Raw genomic sequence first — 25,639 nt, 5'->3', positions numbered from 1 at the left:
CACACACACAAAATACAAACAAGGACTCCTTCTTGTTTTGAAGAAGGGTTAACTTCACATAAGACATCTCCAAAACGCAAGCAGCTTAAAAGAGCTTCTGTGTCATAAACTGAGTCAGAAATTTGTGGACAACAGAGATGTACAAAAGTAAAGATGCACAAACATAAACATACCATGAAGCCAAATCAATTTTTCAATGGAATGTTCTTCTGTCTTATAAGCCAGGGCTGTGGACTTTTTGGTATGGAGGTATATGACTGCCATCTATCTTCCTGACAATATGCTAATGACAATTAACAATTCCTGTTTCTGTAAACTTTCTTAACTGGAACGTGATGAACAGGTGTGTATTGTTAATTTTGGCAGATTTCCAAATCATATATGGCCTGTAGTGGGTTAAACACTGATCTAAACTTTGTCACAGGTTATGGTATGCTTTGGACATGACTGTATGTAATCAATATGTAGGTAAGGAGATTTCCTTCAGTGTGGGAGGCCTCGTCAACATAGATGATGTCCGGAGGGATCTGGGAATCCAGTTCACTGGATTCATCCAGCTTCCAGCATGCCAACCCGCCTACTTTAAAAATTTCAGACTTGCAACCTCTACAATTTATGAGCAAACTCCTAATAAAAACAAACTTTTCTGTAATGCTATTCCATTTATCTGGAAGACCAAGGTAAATACAGGATCTCTGAAATTTGTGAGTTGTTCACTTATGAATTCTAAAGATTTTCTACAGATACTGATGTTTTAAAACTCCTTTAGCCAAACAACTTACTTGTAAATCATCATCTCCTCCTTCAGCTTCAGTTTTTGACGCTGGGCACCCTAAAAAAAGAGGTCAAAGTTAATTAAGCATAGCATTTGTATATTTTTTGCCTTATATTTTAGTATTAATGGTTGACTGTGTCATTATAAAGATCAGAAACTTACTTCTGCATTGCCTGGCAACAGATTCAAATAGCAGACACTTGCATTTCCTCTGTTAGAATAAAAAGTGACCATCTCCATCTTCTCTTGGCAATTTTCCACTTACTTTCTTTCATGGCTAAGCAGACTAGTTGTGCTGTATTTCTCTGGTTGTTTAAAACCAGATGTCAAAATGTGACAAATTCAATTTTTTTAAGTTGTCTGACCCAGGAAACACATGTTCAGAATCAGAATTTCAGCTGCTCAAGTTAAAAAAGAAGTCAGTCTTAATTTACTATGGGCACTCAAGACTGACTGACTTGTGCATACACATGTCTGCATAAGCCTGTATGGTGTTAAAGAATGTCATTAGTTATAATAAATGAATGCAAAATGATGTATAGTAGCAGAATATTCTGCATTTATGCTCTAGTCGTGGCTAGTATGAAGCAGACATCAGATAAGGAAAGTGACCTTTGTAAAAAGTTGTTTATTCTTTGAAATAAAAAACTAAGTGACAGAAATTTAGTGAGTCCGTTCAACGAGAACACTCATTTTGTTTGTTTGTTATTTGCTTACATTTCAAATATTTTCCCCTTCTTGGTTTCTCCTCTGCAAGCCCCCTATCCCAACCCAAAGAGAACACTGTTGATAATGATATTCGATGCTTAACAAGACAGAGGGAATACTGCAGTACTGTTCTGATAAGGCATATGTGCAATTCCTCCTTAAACGTAAAACTGGCTCAGCACTGTGTACCCATTTTACTTCATTTAGGAAAAATAAGTGTTCTTTTACAAGGGCATAAATATGGGCTTAAATATCAACCTCAATTTGGAAGTATAACACTTTCATTTTAAAAGCTACAAATAATAATTTTCTCTTTAAAATACTTGTTTTATAAAACTTACCTAAAAATATAATCAGCTCAGAGCTTTAAAAAATATGCCAAAATCAACCAGCTTTATACAGTATCAAAACATACTTAGCATTAAGCATTTTCATGCTCATATCTGGTTTCCTCGTAAGTAGTTTATATTCCTCCAAATCTTCTGAAAATAACACCTTGCACTCCTGTTTGCTTGCCTTTTTAGATACAGACTCTCTAAATATCCCAACCCCAAAAGATCTAGCACTCTCAATCCCCCCCCCCCCCGCCTCAGTCAGTAAGCACTAGGCTAACAGGCATGTTTGACTACTCTGAGTCTTATCATAGACTGTTATTCTTAGAACATTTTTTTTCTATTATTAAGCACCTTTTCAAATAACAGCAACTACTTTAGGTCAAAGTTCAAGAAGAGAATATCTACTATTTCTATATAATATATAGATATTTAGATAATAATAATAAAACCTACCTTGAGAAATATCCTCTATAGCTCTTCGAATGCCTCGATCAAAAGCCCTGGCATCAGCAGGACTCTGAAAGGTAAGGCCGAACTTCTTGTCGTCGATTTTCCAGTGGTGAAATGTGGGAGTAACCTTATTGTAGATGAGGTCTTTCTTAAGCATACATTCCAAAACCACCTGCAAAATCAGGTGCCAAAGTTAATGAAAATATAAACTGCATCTAATATAGCTCTTAATAAACATTGAGGACTATAAATATAATGAACGGTTTCAAGTAAATTGAGGCCTTGATTATAATCTTCATCAAGTCAACTTGATAAAGACTAAGAAGGGATCAAAAAGAACACGCAGGATGCAAACAATGTAGATTTATACTCTAATTTAAAAGAATAAACAGTGCAAAAGAATATACTTAAATTTTTTGAGAGAATGAATATGGGGAACAGACACAAGAGAAGTGGTATTAACAAAATTCAAAAATTACCCCCCACCTTTTTTCCTTGTGGTTCTGGCGATCTAACCAAGGGGCCTTTTGCATGCTACACAAGTACTTCACTATTAATTTTATCTTCCAGACATTCCTTCTCTAAATTTCTTAAGAGCTCCATTACAGGAGCAGATTACTTACTTGCCACGATTGTAGCTGGTTCTAACTCTCTCTCCTTAGAGACGAGGTCTCACTAAGAAGCTCTGACTGGCCTGAAACTTCCTAGGTAAACCAGGCTGACCTCAAGCTCTTACTCTGCCTCCTAAGTGCCTGGCTTTGGCTACATAACTTGTCAAAGCTCTGGTTCCTCATTTTGAAAATACTCATTTTAAAAATACAATAATATCAAAAACTCAGGTGACAGTAGATGCTGATGAGAATGTGGAGAAAAAAAAACATTCTTCCATTGTTGGTGAGATTGCAAGCTGGTACAACCAGTTGGAAATCAGTCTGGGGTTTCCTCAGAAAATTGGACAAAGTACTACCTGAAGACCCAGTTATAGCACTCCTGGGCAGATACCCAAAGACACTCCAACACATAACATATAATATAAAATTGTGGTACATTTACACAGTGACTTCACAAAATTCCTAGGCAAATAAATGGAACTAGAAGCTATCATCTTGAGTGAGGTAACCCAGTCACAAAAGAACACTCATAGTATGCACTCACTGATAAGTGGATACCAGCCCAAAAAGCTCTGAATAACCAAGAAACAACTTACAAACCTTATGAAGCTCAAAAATAAGGCCAGAATGTGGATGCCTCAGTCCTTCTTAGAAAGGGGAAAAGAATACTCAAGGGAGGAAATAAAGGGACAAACAGAGAAGCAGAGATCAAAGAAAAGATCATCCAGAGACTGCCTCACCAGGGGGTCCATCCATATGCAATCACCAAACCCACACACTATTGCTGATGCCAAGAAGTGCTTACTGATTATGTGCCTCCTCAGAGCCTCAGAGGCTTTGCCGGAGGCTTACCGATACAGTTGAGGATGTTTGCAGCTAACCATTGGACTGAACATGGGAACCCCAATGAAAGAGCTAGAGAAAGAACTGAAGGAGCTGAAAGGGTTTGCAATCCCATAGGGAAGAACAACATTATCAACCAACCAACCCCACCCCCTACCCCAGAACTCCCAGGGACTAAAACACCAACCATTGAGCACACATAGAGAGACCCATGACTCCAACTGCATATGTAGCAAAGGATAGTATAGTCTGGCATCAATGGGAGGAGAGGCTCATTTTCCAAGAGTAAGAGAATGCCAAGGCACCGAGGAGGGAGAGGGTGGTTGGCAGAGGGAGCTCATTCATGGAGGCAAGAGGAGGAGGAGGGAGTGGGGGGGATAACATTTGAAATGTAAATACAGAGAATATTCAATAAAAAATAAAAAAATATGTAAAACAAACTACAATAATAGTATTAAATAGATCCTATAATAAATAATAGCTTCATGTAATTTTGGGACAATACAGCTTTGTTTCTTCATTTTTTAAAAAATGGTTTCATGGAAGTAAAAATAGGTAAAATTCCTTTCTCCCTTTTACTTTATTTTTAACATTTTCTCTATTACATTCTAAAGTATACAACTTTTGTTTTATTCTGTCTATTTTTGTAGTGTTGGGAATCGCATTTATGGCCTCACATGCTATGCAAGTAGTCTACCTCCACTTTCACATGCTCTCCAAACGCTCTTGCTGATTCATTCTGAAATGAACTAAGGAGGGTGCACTGATGTCCCGGTGTTCTTGAATACTTTGGAGCATTTCTTGAGGCAATGCTGTTCATTGAATGTGACACAGCAATTAAATTTAACATGAAGACAACATTTTATCTCAGTTTTAACTCTAATTATGTCGTTTTATCTCAGTCCCATATTCTGATTATGTCAGGTAACATCTTTAAATTCCCAGTAAGATTCTAGGATCACATATTATATTAAGTCTTTAATATGGGAGCTACTCTTATTCTTTTTCAAGAATAACCCCTAAATGATGTGTCACTGATCCATTTAAGATTTGGCTGGTTGGCAAAGAACAAATTAAAAAGTCATCACTATTTTTTTGAATCTTGATTTTTAATAGGTATACTTGTGTTGGGAAGAAAAGAATGTATTATTCCTATTCTGTTAAGATTAAATACATGCTAATTATAAAAACTGTTAAATTCTGGAATGAAAAATATTCTACTACCATTAACTTATTAAAATTCAATTATTAAAGAGAAAAAAACAAGGTCTCTGTGCTATTAAGCAGAGTTAAAAATTAAAAGAAAGTGAGGAAAGGTGGTATATTAGCTAATTTTCTCAAAATGCCCAAGAAAGGTAACAGAAAAAAAACGGGTTGTTTTTGACTCAGTCTGAGGAGGAAGGCACATCATGGCAGGAAAACAACACAGTGGCATGAGGCAACTGGTCACACACACTGAATCCACAGTCAGCAAGGACATGAAGGTGAATATGGCATCTACTTGGTCCTTCTGTTTTCAGCCTAGGTCCCTAGTCCACAGGATGGTGTGGTCCATATTCTGAGTTTATTTTTCCTCCTCCTTAATTAAATCTCTGTGGAATCACCCTTAGAGGTCCAGAGTGTTTCCTCAGTGACTCCAAATCAACTCAGGTATATTCATAACAAAAAGTTAATGAGCATGAATACTTTTAGTAAAGTGTCCAAAATAACACTGAGTTACGGAAAAACAGAACACAAAGAAATAAAACATTTATACTTCCAAAGCATGAAGATAGATGGTGGAAAATAAATTTGATACAGTAACTTGTTAGGTCTGTAGTCCTTGAATCATACAAGATGGAGAAAGTAAGTGGAGAACTAGAAAATAGATTCAAAATAGGAAAGGTGAGGTCGATTTGGACAAGACCATTAAAGTTTCATCTGCCACCCACACATGCAAACAAAATGCAGGAAAGATGGTCTTTAAGACGTACAACATTTAAATGAATTTACTGACAACATAAAATATATCTTGACAGAGAATCATAGACTACAGTCTCGAGAAAATAACCTAATTCTTTAGTGAAATGTGCAACTACTTCTAAATGCCTAATGAATGATGAAAATTAGCATGAAAATCAAACAAGCCTAAGAACAAAAAGGAGACAACTACATCCAAGAGTGTAGGGCAGAGCACACACGTGCATGCACACACACAGGCCTCGGGTCCGGGAGAACAGGAGTGAGAGGGTGGAGTAGTGGTGTGAAGCCTATGTGGGGCAACCAAGGCAGAATTTCTAAAATGAGGTAGTAACATAAAAGTTTTGACAGATAAGAAAATCAGAAAAGAACTTAATGTCAAATGTACAAAACAAATATACTTTTCTTCATTTTAAGAATTTAGAGCTCTAAACAGGTTTTTCGATGCTTCATCATGAACAATTCCTGTGAGGGTCCCAATAAGGCTTCTTAGAGATAGGAAAGATCAGTATTTAGAATTTACACAGAAGGCTGTGGGACCTACAACAGTCCTGAGCAGAGAAGACAGTAGCATGGGGTACAGCATCTGCACAGCCAGCACAGCAGGAGGATGAGAGCCTACAAAGTCACAGGGAACTCAGCTCAGAGAAGACAAAAGGGAGACGCATGGTGGAAGAAAAACCTTTTCAAGAAATGCTGCAGAGAAAAACAAACCACCACAGTTTTAACATCCTATCCTCAAACAGAGAATCTTGATTTCAGTATCACATTAACTAAAAATTAGTCTAAAATAAGGCCATGAGTTAAATATAAACTACAAAACTATCACCCCTGTAGAACAAATTACAAGATATAGACTCAGGATACAGTTAGAGTTCATAGATTTGACATTATAACTGCAATCTAGTAAAAGAAAAAAAAGATAAATTTAACTTTATCAAAATTTAAAGCTCCACAAGAGTCTGTTAAATTAAAAATCTGATAAGCTACAGGGTGGGAGAATGTATGTACAGAGTACCACATTCCCAGAAAGAACTAGCATCTGGAATAAAGGATCAGCATTGAAGGCTCAACAGAAAAAAGCAGTCTAGTAAGGAAATGGGTAAAAGAGCAGATGGCACCAAGAAAGGATACTATCAGCTAATACAGAAATGCATATTAACCCTACAAGGACTTTTTACTAGGTATTTAACTACCAAAATTAAGAAGTGAGTCCATAAAATGCTAACAAGAATGCTGGGAACATTTAGGTATCCAATGAGCAAATTTAATACAGTAAGACCACTTTCAACATACATTTGGCAATTTCTTATACCATTAAACAAATAAACATCACATAATCTGGCAAATTAAGTTTTGATTATTTATCCTAGAAAAAGTAACACTATGTTCAAAAAGACATAAATCTACAGTAAAATGTACACAAATGTTTATGGCAGCCTTATCTATAAAATGGCCCAATCTAGAAATGACCCGGAAGTCCAACCTTTACAAGTTAATGATTAAGGAAAACAAACATGAGCAAAACAAAACTATTACTTACAAATGACAAAATACCAAAAAAAAAAAAAAAAAGGACAAACTCTTAAGACAAGTTATTCTGAATGAATAACAGACAATCCTGAAAGACTGAATACTTACAATTCCACTTTTACAGCATTTTGGAAATGACAGAAATCATAGAAATGATCCAGAGAACAGATTAGTGCTTGTCAGGCTAAGAGGGATGTATATAGTTATAAATATCGATAGGGAGGATGCACTGAACTACTTTGTGAATGTTAATGTACATGATTAAACTTTGTAGCTCTAAATACAATAATAAAATGAATGACTAAGGATGAAACAAATCTTTGGGTGATTGTATGAATATTCTAGAATAATATGATAATATAGTCTTAGAAAATGGTATCATCACTGGGAAAACTAGGAAGAAGATATACAAAAGACCTACAACATTATTTTATAACAAATCTTCACATTATTTTATAACACTAATAATCTATATTTACTTCAATTTAATTGAATATCTATGGAATACATTCTAAATCGAACTTCAATAAAGGTTATCTTCAGGTAAAATTCAATATCATAGTTCTATGTATACAACACCAGAAAGTCTATAAATTCACAAAGAAAAAAAAAGAGCCTTTAATCATCAGTAGTGCCAAATATTATTCAGAAAGTTCTACTTAGTGCCTAAAGGGGGAAAAAAAATTGCAAGAAGATCTTTAAAAGACTCCAGAAATGTTTTTTGTTTTTCGTTTTTTTTTTTTTTTTTTTTTAAAGAAAGAAGATGGTAATATCCATGGCTTAAAGACAAACTATTTACATGTCACAAAGAATGAGGAAAAACACACTCGACAGCAAAGTAATAGCTAATGAGGACAACTACTGCCAGCAAGATCGAACTTCTCTTTATGCAGTTAAAATAACATAAAAGTATGCTTGCCTAAAAATCTACCAAGAGTTAAGCAGGAAGTGACAAGAACCTGAACTAATCTCTGCAAATTCCTATGCTACAGCCCCACCTCCAATGAGGCTTTCTTTGAAGACAGGGCCTTAGGAAAAAGTGTCAAATGTCAAATGAGGTCAACAGACAAAGCCTAAATTATTATGGAGCAAGTGCCCTTGTAATGAAAGAGATACCAGCCCTCTTCTCTCTAGACCAGAGGGGTTTGGTGAACAGTCTGCCATCTAAGAGGTGCCCTCATCTAAAACATAAGCAGCCAATAGCCTTGATCTCTGACTCTGAACTACAAAGACATACATTTTGTCATACTACCATCAATAATGTAGTATGACAGCCTGAGCAAGAAACCCGGCACACAGAAAGGGTCTAACTGTAGACAGAAAGGACATTAATTAACCAGCCAACTAAAAGTGTAGATGGCCAGGTTATTATGTAACGTCTAATAAAAGTATTGGAGAAAGCTAACACCAATAATTTCAGTTGGAGATTAGACTTTAATTCAGCAGTTAGGAAGGCTTATAAACATTTAACAGCCTGGATAAGAAGTGTAGCTCCGTGGTAAAATTTTTGCCTAATAAATCTTGACTTCAATCCCCAGCACCATGAAAAGTAAAAGGAGAAACAACCTTCAGTCCAAAGGTGAACAGAACATTAGAGAAGAGAACAAATCAGGAGACCTTGTACGAAACACCAGCATCAGGCACTAAGGAGAAAGATGACCTCAACATAATTGATGACGTAACACACCATCAGTATTAATCAGTGCAATATAGAAGAATTCATTTAGTGATGATTCTAAATGTTCTAATGAACAGAGTGATGGCCATTATTTAAAACACACAAGTGGGGGCTTATGAAAGGTCAGAGTAGGACAGATGGAGCTGTCTGAAAGAAAAGCAAGGACCAGGAGGAGGGTAACTGGTAACTCCCAATCCTAACTTTAAAGAACCAGGTACCACAGGGCTGCAAACGACAGCAAACAGTAATGGTAACGGGCAGGGCTTTTTCTCTTCAAAAATAGTGTCAGCTGTGTTAAAGAATTAACTGCTATAAACTACTGCTGAAACAAAGTCACAAAACTTATTTAGGAGTATCCAGAAAGATACTAAAAGCATAATTCCTTTCTGTATCTGTGGCTAGACCCTGAAATGCACAGGTAAGTGTGGTCTGCTTGAACACTGCTGGCATTTGACCCAATTCCAATTATTCACAGCAGAACTGACATTCCCAACGTACTCTTACTCTGTCTCACCCAATCCTATTTTGGTTTGCAGCAACAGAATGGAGATCTGCTCTCTACCAATTCTTGAAAACATATGAACATCTGTTTACAGTCTCCTTTCTACTGATTTTTTTTCTTTTTTTCCTCTTTTTTTTAAACTTTATTTTAAAAAACAAAGATAAAAGAAAAAATTTTTAAACATTTTTGCATAAATGTATACAAATACAATTGTGTCAGTGCTTGGCTTTTTTTTCTTTTTCTTTTTTTTTAAGGTTTGATACTCTGCATTAAGGTCTTACTATTTACAATGAGCAAAAAGTACATGTAAAACAGGGTGTAACCCAGAATTTGTCAATGTGTTCTTGGTGTGTAAGGATTGAGCACGATGTTTTTTTTTTTTTGTTTTTGTTTTTTTTTTTTTTTTTTTTTTTGGTTTGTTTTCTTTTCTTTTCTTTTTTTCTTGAACTTCACACAGTCTGTGAGTTGTTTCTGGGGCAGTCCAAGCCTCTGGGGTTAGCATCCCACTATCAGTGACTGCATATTATGTCTGTTCTTTTGTGACTGAATTTTTTAAATTAATCTGAAGAATTATTAGCTCCAAGCTTTAGAAAGTTTAAAATGGTAAACAATACAGATGCTGAAAACAAGAGAACAAAATTATGAAGGCTGCAGCAACATAAAGAGACAGAGGAAGGTGACAAAGGTGAAGGACACAAACAAGTGGCGATCAGAGTGAATCCCTAGGTAAATGACTAGGTTAACAAATATTTAGATCCCACTTACTAAACAGTATACTGTTGCGGTAAATACTTAAAAATATAATACCTCCCAACCCCGCTCCAAGCTTTGCAGGCTTTCTCTGACCCGGTTGCGTCCTACTCCGTGCCACCTGCCTGGGCTCCCCTCTCCCGACCAGTTCTGACCACAGCGCACCCCTCCAAGGAGCCATGAGCAGCCCCAGCATGACACCTTGCCACACTGCTCCCCTGGCACTGGTGGGTCATACACTCATCTCAGCGGTGGTCTCTCCCCCAGCACTGCTCTCTAAGCAGAGGCAGAGGGCCAGCAGCCATGAACTCCACACACACTCCAGCCAGCTCGATGAATTAAAAACTCCAGAAACTTGTAATTTAACAATGGCTTTATCATAGATTTTCTCAGTAAATTTTACACTCCACAAAATGTCCACACCAAAAACTCAGAGCCAAATAATATAATTTTCTTATCTGAACAAATCATCCTATACAAATCCATCCCTTATAAAATATTCAATTACAACCTGTAGCTATGCAGAGACATGCAACGTGTCATCTTCCTCTTCCTCTATCTTGCCTCTCTTCCTCCTCGCTCCTCTCTTTCTAAAACTTTGTTCCCGCCTACCCTTCCTTCTCATCCAATGACAGGCTTTGTGCCAGCTCTCTTTTAATTTTAACCACAGTAAACTAATAGCATAAATGTACCATACTTTAAGAATGCTCAAGCTATGGGAACCCAAGTATACAAACTAAAATATAGATTGTTTTCACACAAATGTTACTCAATCTTTTCAGTCAAGCTGTCACTGGCTACTCAGAGCACTACCCAGCTTCCTTACAAAAATATCCCTCCCTACACCCTTTCTTCCAACACTACCTAGCATGTTGCCTATTTTAATATCTACTTATATTTCATTAGACTGTGTATACCTTGAGAACTGAGGTTTTGCACAAGCAGCTACTGACAAATTATGAGTTACATGGTGAAAAGGAGAACTTACCTCTAAATGTTTAATTAAAGAAGTAACATTATACTGACTCAACAGATTATATTTGGAAATTTGTATGTATGCACAAATAGATGTGTATGTATACATATGTATGTATATATATATGATAGCAACTGATGAATAAGGTTATGAATTAGAAGGCTAGTAGGTAGAGGTACATGGGAGGGTTTGGAGGGAAGAAAAGGAAGCAAGAAATGTAATTCAAATACAAGCCAAAAGTAAAAAATCTTCTAAAAATATATATAGTTATTAAAAGAGCATGCTGTATGAAGTTGCTTTTACAGTGAGGTAAATTTTTAAATTATTTCCTACTGCAGAATGGATGAGAAATAATTTACAAGACCAAAAAATTAAAAGGAAAGCAACGTTGATAAATATTAATAAATACTAAATACAGAGGAATTTAGTGAGCTTAGGTGAAAATTAGAAGCAAAGTAATTAAATAGGCATGAAATATAAGTGCAAAGAATGACAAGAAACTGTACAGTCCCAGGTGAAAGCAACAGCCCTAATCCAGAAAGGGATCAGTTGGAAAGAAGACCACAAAGTCGAAACAACTTAGTGTCCTCAGGAAAAGTGAAAAGGCCCAAAGGTGGAAGGGCTGCTTTGGGGAGCAACTATGAAGGTCAGAGCTGAAATGTGAAAGAGAGGCTGTCATCAGCAGAGGGTCTCTCGCATGTGAGCAGCATACAGAAATAGCCACGCCTACATGGAGTTGACACAGGACTGCCAAGAAGGCTGAACCCCAAGTAAAAGCCAGTGAAATTATTCACAATTGTTATGGGAAAGCTCAGAGGAAATTCCTGTTCTAGAGACTTCTACCAAGTTCAACCCATAGAAGAATGACACTTTCCCTGGTACTTAAAGATTTCCCTAATACAGAAAGGGGTTGAGTGTCATTTTAATCAAAGTAACTGGCATTGTTAATTATTTTGTCTTTATCCCAGAAAATAATCTGACTTTTAAAATACCGTTGTTTTTAAAACAGTATTTTAATGAAACTTTTATTTTTATAAATTTTGTTTATTCGCAATCTAATTACTTATTAATTCTAAAAATTACTCCTTGATCTCTTTGGCAACTTCCTACAAAGGAAATGTGTCTTTCCTTTTTTCCATTTCAAAATTAAAGATAATTTGTCAATCAATATTTACATTGATAGCTATTTTATAACTTTGCCTATTTTTGCTTTCAAAGCACCTTAAACAATTCCCTGTTTCAGGGGCATCTTTGTATCTTCCTCTTGCCACTGCATAACAAGTAATTACAAATTAAAAGTTGGAAAGGTCTTTGGTCAAAGCAATGTTTGGCTCACCATGGGGAAAATCCAGAAACAAACAAACAACAAACTTCTTTCTTCAAGGGTCTTGTAAGCATCCTTTAGTCTCACCCAGTATGTGTCTTAGTCAGCAGTGGCCTTGTCCACCTCTTCCTCCAAGTTCATTCAGGAGCCTCAAGACTAAGAGCTTCACCTTTATAATCCACCTAAGGGACTGAGCTCAGACACAGGTATAGGATACTGTCTAGCAATTACATCAATTGCCACATGGAAAACTGGTAAAATACACTGTTTATCTAGTAGGAAAATCTTTAAAAGAAAGCAATTATTACTTTGGAAATAACTTTTAAAGATTTCCAGATTTGTAGTCCAAAAAACTTGAAAAAGCAAAAACCAGAAACAGAGATGGGGGAGTGGGCGTGCCAAGATAAAACCAATCAGCAAAGCAAGTCACAGAAAGACACTGCCATCCTTGAAGTACTATAGGACTATTATCTCTTTACTTCAATGCCCCTGTCTCCTTTGACTTGAGACTGCATGCTTTGCTATTTTCAAGTTATGTACCCATGAATTATTGCCTATACCTTTGTCCCTAAGCCTCCGTAACTGGAAATGCTTTAATACAGCTAATCTCTGGAACAAGCACAGCAACCTTCCAACTGGAGGAAACGCCTCCTTGAGGCCTATCTTTGATTTGCTTATTCCCTTGCATCCAATGACTAGGTGGTGCGATACATGCTTTGACTCCTGGTTAGCACTACTAGCAGAGAAACTTATCTTTCTACTGAGCATTATGGATGGTCCTCTGCCCCAGGAGTAGGTTCTGTGCGTATGTATGTGCATTCTCTCTCTTTCCCTCTCTCCTCATTCCCTCTCACTTCCTCCCAGTGACAGTAAGATTGTTCTTTTGAATCTCAGGTTCACTTTCTGTAATTGTATGGTAAAGGCACATACTGAACACTCACTGTCTCCATCAACGTGAGATACCTCAAACCAGCCTCACTTCAAATTATACTGTTTGGGTTCCATAATTAACATTAAAAAGGTTTTACTAGCTAACATTTCTCCAACCTTATCTCATATTTGACTAGTTTTTTTTTTTAATATCTATTACAAAAGCTTTCACAAGACACATCTACAACTTACTTTTCAACAGACCAGGTTATCAAATGAGAAACATTATCCTCTAAGACTACTTAGAGCAGCAGGAGGGTGGCTACTTAATGTCTCCAGGCTTCAAAGGGCATTAAGTATGCAGACACCATTCTGTGTGGGTATAGAACCACCTTTGAAACTTTGTAAGTTTACTCCATTATCCTCTGATTTCAACTGGAGTTTTCCACAAAACTGAATATATTCTAGTTAACTGTGATTCACTGTGCCATTTGTAACACTAGGAAGTAATTATAAGTCCACAAAACAATGGACTTAGGAGTATTTCAAGATCACTTAGGATAATTCTAACCACGGGAGAAATTTGGCCAAAGTTTGGTTTAGCAACTTTCTGAGCTATTGAAATGATCCATCAGTGAAAAACATTATGAAATCCAAATCCCAGTTGCATTCAAAATGTTCATACACAAAAATGTATTTAAATCTGAAATATTTCTGATAAAACAGAGGATAAATAAATAGGCTTATGAACTCGTTTACAAAAATGTTTAAAGGATTTCTAGTTACTTAGGAATTTTATACTTTCTATTCTGCTTCTATGAATATACTCTTCCTCGATACAGGAATAACATTCATGTTACTCAACTTCAGATACTTAGTGTTGGGGTCTCAGATAAAATGGGAACACATTAAAAATGACAATTAGCATCAATCATTAGACTGACACTTAAAATACTTATGTATAAAAAAATAAACAAAGGTGGAAAATAATTGTGTGAAGAATCAGATTGGCCAGTAGATAATCTTATTTGGCTTAAAAATTCATGGGAAACTAAGAAAGAGAACCTGAGGCCCACAAAAGTCTTAGCAAAGCTTCTGTGCTGAGGGCCATACACTTAAGGCATCTGTTGCTGCTACTGTCTTGTGTTGATAGCATGAAAGCAGTAACAATATAAATGAATGTCTTTGGCTAAACTCAAAACAATCTGCATGGGGCTAGAGAGATGGCACAGTGCTTAGAAACACAGCTGCTCTTCCAGAGGACCCAGGGTTTCGTTGCCAGAGCCCACATAGCATCTCATAACCATCTGAAACTCTAGTTCCAAAGGAATCCAAAGGAATTCTGGCTTCCTACAGCACTAGATATTGGTGTAGGGAACAGACAAATATGTAAGCAAAACATCCATATACATAAATACAAATTCATTCTTCTAATTAAAAACTGTAGTTATGGACCCTAAAATGTGATTTCACCTAATTTTATGAGTCACAAAATTATGATTCTTTGACTTTACCAATCCTTGTTTTATGAGATAGGGTCTCACTGTGTAGGTTAGGTCAGGGTAGCCTAGAACTACTATGCATTCCAGGCTAACCTCAAATTCGTTATAATCCTCCTGCCTCAGATTCCTAACAGTTGAGGTTACAGGCATAAGCTACCATGACTAGCTTTCATCAACTCATTGAAAATGTTTGAAATAAATAACCCATGCACACTCAAAACATCATTAGCTCCTGGTCTGAATAAAAAACAAATAGAACAGGTGGCATGCCTGAATCTGCCCTTCAGACTAGGAGTTGCTGATCTTTGGCCTACAGAACAAGGAAAAGGTAAAGGAAGATAGAGAGCTATCTGTGAACATTCCTAGGTGAAACTAAATAGTAAAGTGGCAATCCCATGCAATATATGCAACTACTGTCAGAAACAGTCAGATATTGCTGTCTTCTAACATGAATATAAAAGCAACTCCCAAGAAACAGTCACAGGTAAAAATCAATTCTGTCATAAATATACCAATTAGAATTTTAAACAGATAAATCATTTCTTCAGAAAGTATCCTAAAATTACAGTGACAGCTATATTAACCCTTACCATTTTGTCTCTGAGTCTCTCTCCACGGATATAAAAGTCCGCACAGCCATTCTCTTCCTGATGAGGGACTCTGAAGACAGTGACGATGCTCAGTCCGCTCCCTCCAAGTGGTAGCCATCCACCACTTGAGTCATCTCTGGTCATCACCACAGCTCGCACTCGTGCATAACTATTACTGAAACAGACGAAGATCAGGAGTCAGCTCTTCCACAAACAGCAAGAAAGCCAATCTGTTGGTCTTGTTTGACAAGCCAAAGACAACATTAATTACTATGTAGTAACTGCTGTGTATATTACTTACTTCATAATATAATACATGGGGGGGGGCTAACTTTAAGGGGAAACTCACAAACTATAGGTTATTCTTTATTTTGAAGGTTCAGCCCACAGTAAGACCACAGAACTCAAATTTCAACTCATTCTGGTAGACAGAGAATATCTGGACCACCTTGCACGTGTGGTCATGGATCCCACTGAAAATTTGTCACCTAGCCTATGCATATACATTTGCTTCAACATTAAAACAAGGACAATTATTGTTATATTTAGTAATTGATTCTAAGTTCCCATCTGTTCTGAAATATATCACAAACAAAACTTTAAAATAAATATACTTAGGCTTAGAAGCCCACATTTAAAAATTTCTTCTGCCAATGGAGAGCCTATACCATGAATAAAACCCCTGTTTATTCATTAATCAAACATATCTGTGGAAACCTTTCATGTTGTCATTTGTGAGATTCTCCTCTTAAAAGAGACTAGTTCCATTTCATAATGTTCTCCCCGAATTAGCAATGAGTGTTTACATAATCTAGAAAACCCACTTAATACATTAAGTGTCCTATGCAGCTGACATGTAAACCTTTAATTTTGAGACTCTTACTAGTTATTAACAAATCCTTTCTATGTCTGCATAATGAGTCATGCAGACTTAGAAAGATATACTGGTCACAATTTAACTGTGTTAATCAGGAGCCATCAGCTGAGCCTCTGCCTCCAAAGGTGTCTCTGCATGCTTGAAGCTGCTGGTTGTTATCTGTATGGCACTATGCTGGTCCAAAAGCTCCTCTTTGCTTCGGTTTGTTTTCACTATTTAATTTTTAAAATAGTAAAGTATATTTTCTCCCTTCCCTTTAATCCCTTCAGTCCCTCCTATACATATCTTTATTATGTCTTACTGAGGTAACTTCATACACAGTAACATGTGTCCATTTTTAATACAGAGGTACCACCAAAGTCTAGAGATGTGTACATATGCAGCTTGTTACAGTGTTTGTGTCCCTCAAAAATACATTGCCATCTAAACCCAAAGGTGGAGTATTTGGGTCATGAAGCAGCCTTAATAAACAAATTCTAAAAAGTTATCTCATCCCCCCTGCATGTGATGACAGACTTAGAAGTCAAGTCACCTATGGCCCTGAAAGTGGACCCTCAACAAACAGCTTAATCTTGACGTTTTAATCCTCCAAAATTGTGAGAAAGAACTGTTTGTTGATGACCCAGCTATGCTTCATCTCGTTGTAAGAGCCCGAAATGATTAAGCACCATGGAAATTAAGATATACCATTTCTGCTACACCAGAGAATCAATTCCCTTTTGCCTTCTTTCTGTTTTTATTTATAATTTATAGTGTGGCCCATGCTAAAAATTCATATAAATTGAAGCAAGGGGTATTTACAAATGTGTGTGTGTGTGGGTGTGTGTGTGTGTGTGTGTGTGTGTGTGTGTGTGTGTACATATAAATTAAACTTGCTATGCTGTTTTATTGTATCAGAAGTTCATTCTGTAAATTTTACTAAATAGTCTCCTAGTTGAATCAGTATTGATTTCTTACACTAAGAGGAGCTTTGATCATTCCAGTTTGTAAGCTATGGTCAAGTTCTTATACAGGTTATCTTTTCTTTAATCCCATTTTTGACAGGGTCTGAGGTAACCCAGGCCAGCCTAGAACTGACTATGTAGCTGACAGGGAGCTATACAAATCTTTTATTAGCAATGCTTTCATTTTTCTTAATTACCAAGAAATGAAATTATCAGGTAACAAGGCAGCTGCATGGTTAACCACATACAAAGTTAATGTGTTTTCCAAAGTAGTAGAAACTATACACCTCATTAAAAATGATGGCTTCATATATTCCACATCCCTATTAATGTCTGGTGTTTTCAATATTTCAAATCTTACTATATTGTGTACATTATGGTACAATTTGCCAACAATTCTTGTTTTAATTGTTTCGTTGAAGATTAATGAGAGCTAGCATAATTTCATTTGGCCATTTGCTTATCTTCTTTTTAAGTCTTTCCATCTCTCCTCTTTCTTTTTCAAAGATAGGGTCTCATTCTATGGCCCTGGATAGCCCAGAAGGCATGTGTCATGTAAAGCAAGTTGGCCTCCAACTCAAAGATATTCCCCGTCTCTGCCTCCTGAGTACTGGGATTAATAGTATGTATTACCATGCCTAGCTTACCTATTTTAAAAATTGTATCAGCTTTTTTTATTCTCAGAAGTTCTTGATATATTCTGGACACAAGTCCTTTTGACAAACAATATTATACTGCCCTGTACTGTGGTTAGCAGTAAGGATTTGCCTGACTGTGATTGCACACACCTTTAACACAAGTCCTCAGGAGGCAGAGGCAGACAGAAGCTAGCCTAGTCTAGTTAACATAGCAAGTTCTATGCTAGCCAAGGCTACATAATAAGAACCTGTCACAAGAAGAGGGAGGAGGAGGGAGGAGGGAGGAGGGAGGAGGGAGGAGGAGGAGGAGAAAGTGAGGATTCTAGTTAAATGTCCTTAAATTAGATGTAGGTTTGGCCACATCCTGAGCTCTGAGAGCTTTGGAAAGATACCAAAGGTTCTATGCCTCATCTTGAAGTAACAGTACCCATCTGTAACAAGCAAACAGTGCTTCACACAGAGTAAAGGCTGAATTTAAGTACATGAGAAGAAAACAATTAAAACTGAAGTTGCCATTCTGTTTTTTTCTAAGCCAAGCAGTGATGATTTTCTATTGCCAGGGACAATGTAAATCTTTACCCAGAAGCTCAGGTGGGACTGGCTTTACAGGGAACCACAACATTTATACTCTTTAATACTTAGCTCTTTAGTTTGTCCTCAGAACTTCTCAAAGTCACGGCTAGTTACATTCTTTTTTGTTTTTAATTTAAAATCACTATGGCACCAAACATCATATCTCTGCTCATTTGAACAACCGTAGACAGCAGAACTAGCTACCATAGTGTCACACAGGGCGGAACAATGTCTAATGAACAGAGGTTTATTTCCCATAGTTCTGGGGACTATAAAGTCCTAGATCAAGGAACAGGAAACGTTTGTCTCTTAAGAGTCCAGTTCTCTGTCAAGATGTTCCCTGAAACCCTTCAGAAAAGGAACACTGCCCTCTAAAGGCTACATGTTACTGTTTAGCTGATGTCATTCTTAGTCAAAGTGGGACTAGCAGAAGGAAGTAAGTCGTAGGAGCAAGTCCTCAGAGAACATACTAAGGCCCTTGCTCCTTTCCCCTTTTTGCTTCCTTGCCCACTAGGGTTAAGCAGCTGTTAGATGGGGTGAGTTCCCTGGCATATTATCTACCCTACAGCAGACCCAAAGTGCCTGACCCAAGTGATCACCTACTGAGATCTCTGAAACTCTAAGCCTTAGATTCTTTAAAGTTGTTTTTCTCATGTACTTTCCCAGCAATGGGAAGATGACTAGCACAGAAGCTTAACGTTCATGCTAAAGTTCTGTACTTTTATCTTGTTATTATCAGCTGATGTTTATTCTGTTAACTAAGTAATTGGAAAAAGAAGTAGCCAAGTACTGTGGCACAAGACTGACTCATACAGAGCTGTAGCTGGGTGCCGTTAGTTTCATTTTGCTTCCCTACAAGTATAGTAAGATTAGTAAGATTACGGTTTACTCAAGATGGTACAGGGGGCAAAGAGATGACACAACTGTTTAGAAAATGCACGTTGCTCTTATACCACTCAGTTGGAGCCTATCACCTACCATTTCTTGGGGTCAGAGAGCTGTTTCAATGGTCAAGCTGAACTGAGTTTCATCCCCAGAACCCACGTAATAGAAGATGGAAACAGACTCCTCATGGTTTCCTGTGACCTCCACTCATGCCACAGCAAGAACTTCCTCACCAAAAGACATACAATATTTTTTTAAAATGCTGTAAGCTTAGTTAACTAGGAAACTAGAAAAGAACTAGGGCTTGAATATTATCTATTAAGAATTTGTTCTTTAGACCAGAAATCATTAATGTCCCATTTGTGTAACTTGGAAGGGACTATAAATTTCCAAAACTGTGTTTCTTTGTACTTAAAAAAATTATGTGTGCACACACGCACACACACACACACACACACACACACACACACACACAAAGGCAGTGTCTACAGGGCTCAGAAAAGGGAATCAGCTCCCCTGAAGCTGGTCTTTTGAAAAAAAATCTCTTAGAGTCATCTCTTCAGCTTAGAACGCCCCCCCCCCCTGCACACATTCCTGCACTGCAATGACAAGTTCTTTAATAAATGTAATGTAAAGCTCTTTACTTTTGAAAAGAAACGCATGCCTTTTCTTTTAGAGATAGCATATAGTATTAACCACAACGCTTTCAATCAATTTAAGATCCATAGCTACACAATACAGAGTGTCTTGTTGGGTTTTGTCTTCTCTCAGGTGTTGCTAAGTATTTGTAATTGTCTGTGTGTAGTTTATGCTGTCTTACTGTCCTTAACATTTGTAAAATAAAATTTCCCAATTTTTCTCTCCTCTGCCTCTATCCTCTTCTATAATTTGCCAAGTGACACACATCTTGATGTGAACTTACTAAACAGTTTATTTAAACTTCTGGCTCCCAAATAATAACAATATAACAATTTCTATTGCCTTAAAGATACTGGTGCTGTGCTAATCTGTTCCAACAACAACAGGAAATGAATAGAAAAGCTTGAGGGAAAAAATCTTGAGGATCTATAACACAGAAGAGGAAAACTTCCATTTTCCAACCACTAAAGCTAATTAACTGCCCTTCTTCCTCAAACTGAAAACTCTTAGAATCCCATAAGGTGTGTTCAGTAAAAGAATTAGATGTCCATGCCCCATCCATGTATGCTTACAATGACCAAATCTTTTTTGATTATTATTTTTACAGGATTCATTATGGCATATTTCAGGCACACACCATTCAAAGTGTTAAGGCAAACACTGAGAAAACCAGCATACTACAATTCATTCATCTATACAATTCACTGGTGAGCTCTATTTTTATGTCATTCACATAAACAAAGTAAGAAAACTATGTTCTCTTTTCTGTAGAGGCTTCGATCCCCTTTATTTGGGGGAAGGCAAGAGATAGGATCTCACTATTGTAGCCCAGGTTTCCCTCAAACTTGACACCTGCCTCAGATCCTGGGTGCTGAGATTATAGGCAAGTATCATATCATTTGGCTTAAGAGTCAGTAACTAAGCCTTGTACACTATGAGCAAGATAATTATTTATTAATGAGATAAAATAATGTAAAATGCAGTAAGCATGGGAGGAGACTGATCTGTTTTTCAGAGATCTTTCTCAGAACCTGTACTAATCTTGAGAGTAGTTATCTTCTCACTTAAATAAGAAAATTAAGGACCGAGTACAATTAGAAAGTTTTTAATCCAAATTACTCTTTTACACTAGTAAGTTTAAAAGTAAAAGAAACATTTCCCAGGTAGTAACTCTCAATCCAAAATACCAAATAATGTTTATATACATTTATCTGTAAACATCATGTCTGTGTGTTCTAATATGGCTTGTGTTGTTCTGATAAAACACTGACCAAAAGCAACCTTGGGTAATGAAAGGGCTTATTTGGCTTATAGGTTATAATCTGTCAGCAAGGGAAGTCAAGGCAAAATCCAAGACAGGAATGTAGAAGCAGGAATAAAGCAGAGACCATGGAAGAAAGCTTCTTCTTATACAACCCAGGACTATCTGCCCAGGAATGGTACCACTCTCAGTGAGCTAAGTCCTTCTACCTCAAGAAAATGCTCTACAGCATGTCCACAAGCCAATTTTATGGGCAACTGAGGTTCCCTTTTCCTGGGCAACTATTTATTTCCCATTTTTCTTCTATCAGATTCAGGGTATCTTAGCATTATCCTGAATTTCAAGTTGAGTTTTCTGCAGGTTGATAAATACAGATTTGTATTCTTCACACAGCCAATCCAGTTGGAGCAGTACTAGTTGTTAAAGATGTTGTCTTTTGTATTTCTGGCTTCTTCTTTGACCAAAGTAATCAAATTGTTGACTTTTTAACTGTTTTCACATTCTAATTTTTAAAACTGTATTTTGCAATTAAAAAATACTTTAAATTTTAAGGCAATCCTACCAATTAAAAGTGATAACCTTAGCCTCTCCCTATTCTATTTCCTTGGCCTATCAAGTAAGGTAATGCCTATTACCACGTAAGAAATAATGAAGACATAGTGTGACATGCTTAGCAATATGTCTACTCCTACACAGGTGGCTAATAAATGTTCATATAGTGATTTGATTAAATTAGCCTGCTAATTTTAATATGCATATTCTAGAAACATCTTGCTTTGTGTTTACTATGGTTTTGTGGAAGAAACCCAGGAGGCAAGGTCCATTTAAAACCTTGAGTGAAGATTATAACCATAGCTAAGAATCAATAATCACTTTTCTAAGTCTGTCACCAATTGTTTACAGAATGGAAACACATCTGACCAAGTCAGACATCTTCCAAGTCCTCAAAGAGAAGCAGAATATTTTTTTTTTTAATCTAAGGGACGAATAGGTGCTGAGTTACCTTTTTAGAATGAACATTCAAAGCTCTAATTGACAATATCATTAACATGCCAGAGTACATACTTAGAAACTGCGACAGCTGGCATGTGATTTCCATAATCTCAAATCTAAAGAACAGAGCATAATGATAGTGATCTCAAAGCCTATACATAATGAGATCCTGTCTTCACAAACATGTAACAGAGCCATGGGAGACAGCTGAGTCCAGAGTACTTGCCATGTAAGCACTTATGTCTCAGGTGAAAAACCTGGTGCAGCAGCACACCTGTAATCCTGGCTTTGGGGAGGATCCCTATGGTTTGCTGGCTACATCAGAGCTTCAGACTAGGGAATAGACCCTGTCTCATAACACAAGGTGGAGAGTGATTAAGGAAACAACTGACACTGACCTCTGGCCCACATACACCCCATTCTCAAGACCCTAGGTTGACCCAGCATGGAGACAAAACAGCAAGGAAAAGCAGTAGGGTAAACAGAAGTCAACATTAATGCTAGAACCAATTCAGGGGGAGATAAAAAAATTATAGAGCATTAAAAGGAGATAAATTTGACTTTATTATATATTACTACATAACAAGACATTATAAACAATAGAGAGGTAACAAAAACTAAGCACCAAATTTATGGGAGCACATGTACACGCACCACACACACAGTTTTCTACTGCTGGCATTGATGTAAAATTTACAAGCTGAGTAGTTTAAAACACAAATGTGCACAAACACTTTCTGTGACTCGAAAGTTCAGTTTCACTTAGCAAAAGCAAAGGGATTGGCAATCTGTTTTCTTTTCAGGAGGCTTTAGGAGAGACCCAGCTCCTAGACACCACTGACATTCCTTCAGCTTACAGCCCCTTCTCCACTCAAAGCTAGGAATACTACTTTTGCATGAACTTCCTGAAATTAATTCTCTCTGTTCACAGTTCCACAGCTGGAAACCAATGAGATTAGACGGGGCGCACTTAGGTAATCCAAGACAAGCTCTCCACAGCAATGCTAACTCTCACACTTTCCAGGTTGCTAGCATATTTATGAGTCCCAGGGTTTAGGGTTAAGAGTACTTTGGGGGTAGGGGAAAAAAGTGGAGAATACATTATTTATTCTCATTGCCAAAATAATACATGCAAACAAACAAACAAACAAAAAAAGGCACTCCTCTTAAAAACTCTCAAACCCTATAAAGGTATGAAATTTTCAAGAAACAAACAAACAAAAAAAGACAAGGGAGAAGGAAACTCCAAATGTCAGTAAGCATGGAAGGAGGGTAACTCAAAGGGAAAAAAATATGTTTATAAATAACATCCACAATCCACCAAATAATAAAGAATCTTGGTTATAATAAAAATGATGCAAATTTTTATTAGAATTTTATTATATTAATTTTTATTTATTATATTATAATAAAAATATTATTGTATTTTTATTATAATACAATGAATGCATTTACTATCTCAGAAGACAGTGAAAATATAAAAATATAAACTAGTCCAGGTGCACCTAACAGATTAAACTATAAATGGATGCTGCGTTACCACGGGCATAGACTTAATTACAAATAAGATACAAGATATAGGATACATATACACTACCCAAGCATGAGCTGGAAGATTACAAATAACAAGAAAAATGAGTTTAACCTGGGAATTTATTAGTAGATGGCCTTATATATTAAAAAATAAAATTATTCTAGGCTTCTATGCTGGGGAATATGATGAAAACCTAAGAATAACAACACCAAAAAAAAAAAAAAAATGTAATCAAGAATGTTTGTAATAACCAGAAGAAAGCAAAGAGAGAAAGGCAGCTAGGAAGATGCTATTTGAATTCTGATACTATTTTAATACTGAAACTTGGGAATACAGCAGGGTCTTTACAGACAGAACTAGAAGGTAGAATTCTAGATCTATTCTTTTTAACACAACTCATAGAGAATAAGAGACAAAGGGTAGACAAAAACTACAGAAATCAGATCGTCTCCAAGACTACAAACCTGTAAGGACTGAAATCAGTAGGTGCCGAGAAGCTGCTAACCCAGAATAAGTATTCAGCATAGTATTCTGGCCTGGACCCTAAAGGCCATGTTCTACAGGACTTGGTCACCAGGCTGGGGTGCTGCTGGGAAATGGTGGAAACCCTCTCATGTCCTACACTCTTCCTCCCAAAAGGTGAGCAGCTTTGTTCCATGGCTCCTCTCACCACAGGCCCAAAACAACAAAGTCAAGCAGCAACAGAAAGATGACACGTGTACTAATAACGTCCAAAGATGACAGACAGCCTAAGTGACCGTGACAATCATGACATGTATGTTTTCAATTGGGCAATCAAATTCATTGGATTTTTAAAAATAAAATGATACATTAAAGCTTGCTTGGTAAGATACTTGCCATGTAAGAAAGGAGTCTGGATCACCAGTAACCAACCCAGTAACTAACCCAGCAGTGGGTGGGCACAGTAATGTGCACCTGTGATCCCAGTACTGGGGAAGCAGAAACAGTATCACTGAGGCTTGGTGGCTAACCAATCTAGCTCAGTTACAGAGTTCCAAGTTCTGTAGGAGACTGTGTCTCAAAAAGATCATATAAAAACTGCTCACTGGATAGTGATCTCTAGTCTTTCTATATATGTATGTGCATACACACACACACAAAATATAGTATCAAGTTCCCAAGATAGTAACATACAGTTCTTAATCAAAGTATTCACAATATAACTAATTTTAATAACATAGGAGAATAATGTTTATAAATTACCATCAAATTTCTAAGATGCTTTATTCTGAAGGAATTATTCCATGTATTTAATGGAAGCTCTGGAAGTAAATCAGAAGCCTGAGAAAAAGATTATAACTCCTTTTAAAATTAAAAGTGATAGGAGTCATAATATTTTATTTTGGCAGGTAATTTAAAATGTAACTAAAGTCGAGACAATGGTTTTGATTAAAATTCTGAAGTGAGGGTAAGTCCTGAGTTCAATTTCCAGCAACCACCTGGTGGCTCACAACCAGCTATAATGAGATCTGATACCCTCTTCTCACATGAAGATATCACCTGCAGACAGAGCACTCATATAAATAAAAAATCTTTTTTAAAATTCAGAAGTGAATCCTATGCTAAATATAATCTGATTATATTTAACAATCACAATAGTAAACTGGCACAATAAATGTGGAACACTCATTTCTTCAATAATAATTCAATAATGAATAAAGTTATAAAATTCAAATTCTGGTAATCTTTTGGTAAATCCAAATCACTTTAAATTTTGTTTTGTAAGAACTAGTAGCTATAAATAAACATTTGAATTTTCTCAGTGGCCCACACACCTGTAAGTATCACAGATGTTAGCATGATCGAAGAAACCAGCTTTGAGCTGGGTGACATCTCAGTGCTAGATAGAGGCTAGACTGTAGAATGCA

The 25,639-nt window shown here is 36.7% G+C and overlaps 1 protein-coding gene across 1 annotated transcript in view; it reads right to left on the bottom strand.

Moving 5' to 3' along the window:
• Positions 1–25,639, bottom strand: part of SPRED1 (sprouty related EVH1 domain containing 1) — a 62,844-nt gene that overhangs the window by 13,501 nt on the left and 23,704 nt on the right. The window contains exons 2-4 of the mRNA XM_080931699.1: positions 15,407–15,581; positions 2,272–2,440; positions 783–832 (exon numbers count right to left, since the gene is read on the bottom strand). Of these exons, the coding sequence (XP_080787825.1) occupies positions 783–832; positions 2,272–2,440; positions 15,407–15,581 (394 nt within the window). The remainder of the gene's footprint in view (positions 1–782; positions 833–2,271; positions 2,441–15,406; positions 15,582–25,639) is intronic.

Source organism: Micromys minutus (assembly GCF_963924665.1).
Source record: "Micromys minutus genome assembly, chromosome: 17".
NCBI classification, from domain to species: domain Eukaryota; kingdom Metazoa; phylum Chordata; class Mammalia; order Rodentia; family Muridae; genus Micromys; species Micromys minutus.
Note: the sequence above shows the minus strand (reverse complement) of the source record. Positions and strands in the feature narration are given on the sequence as shown.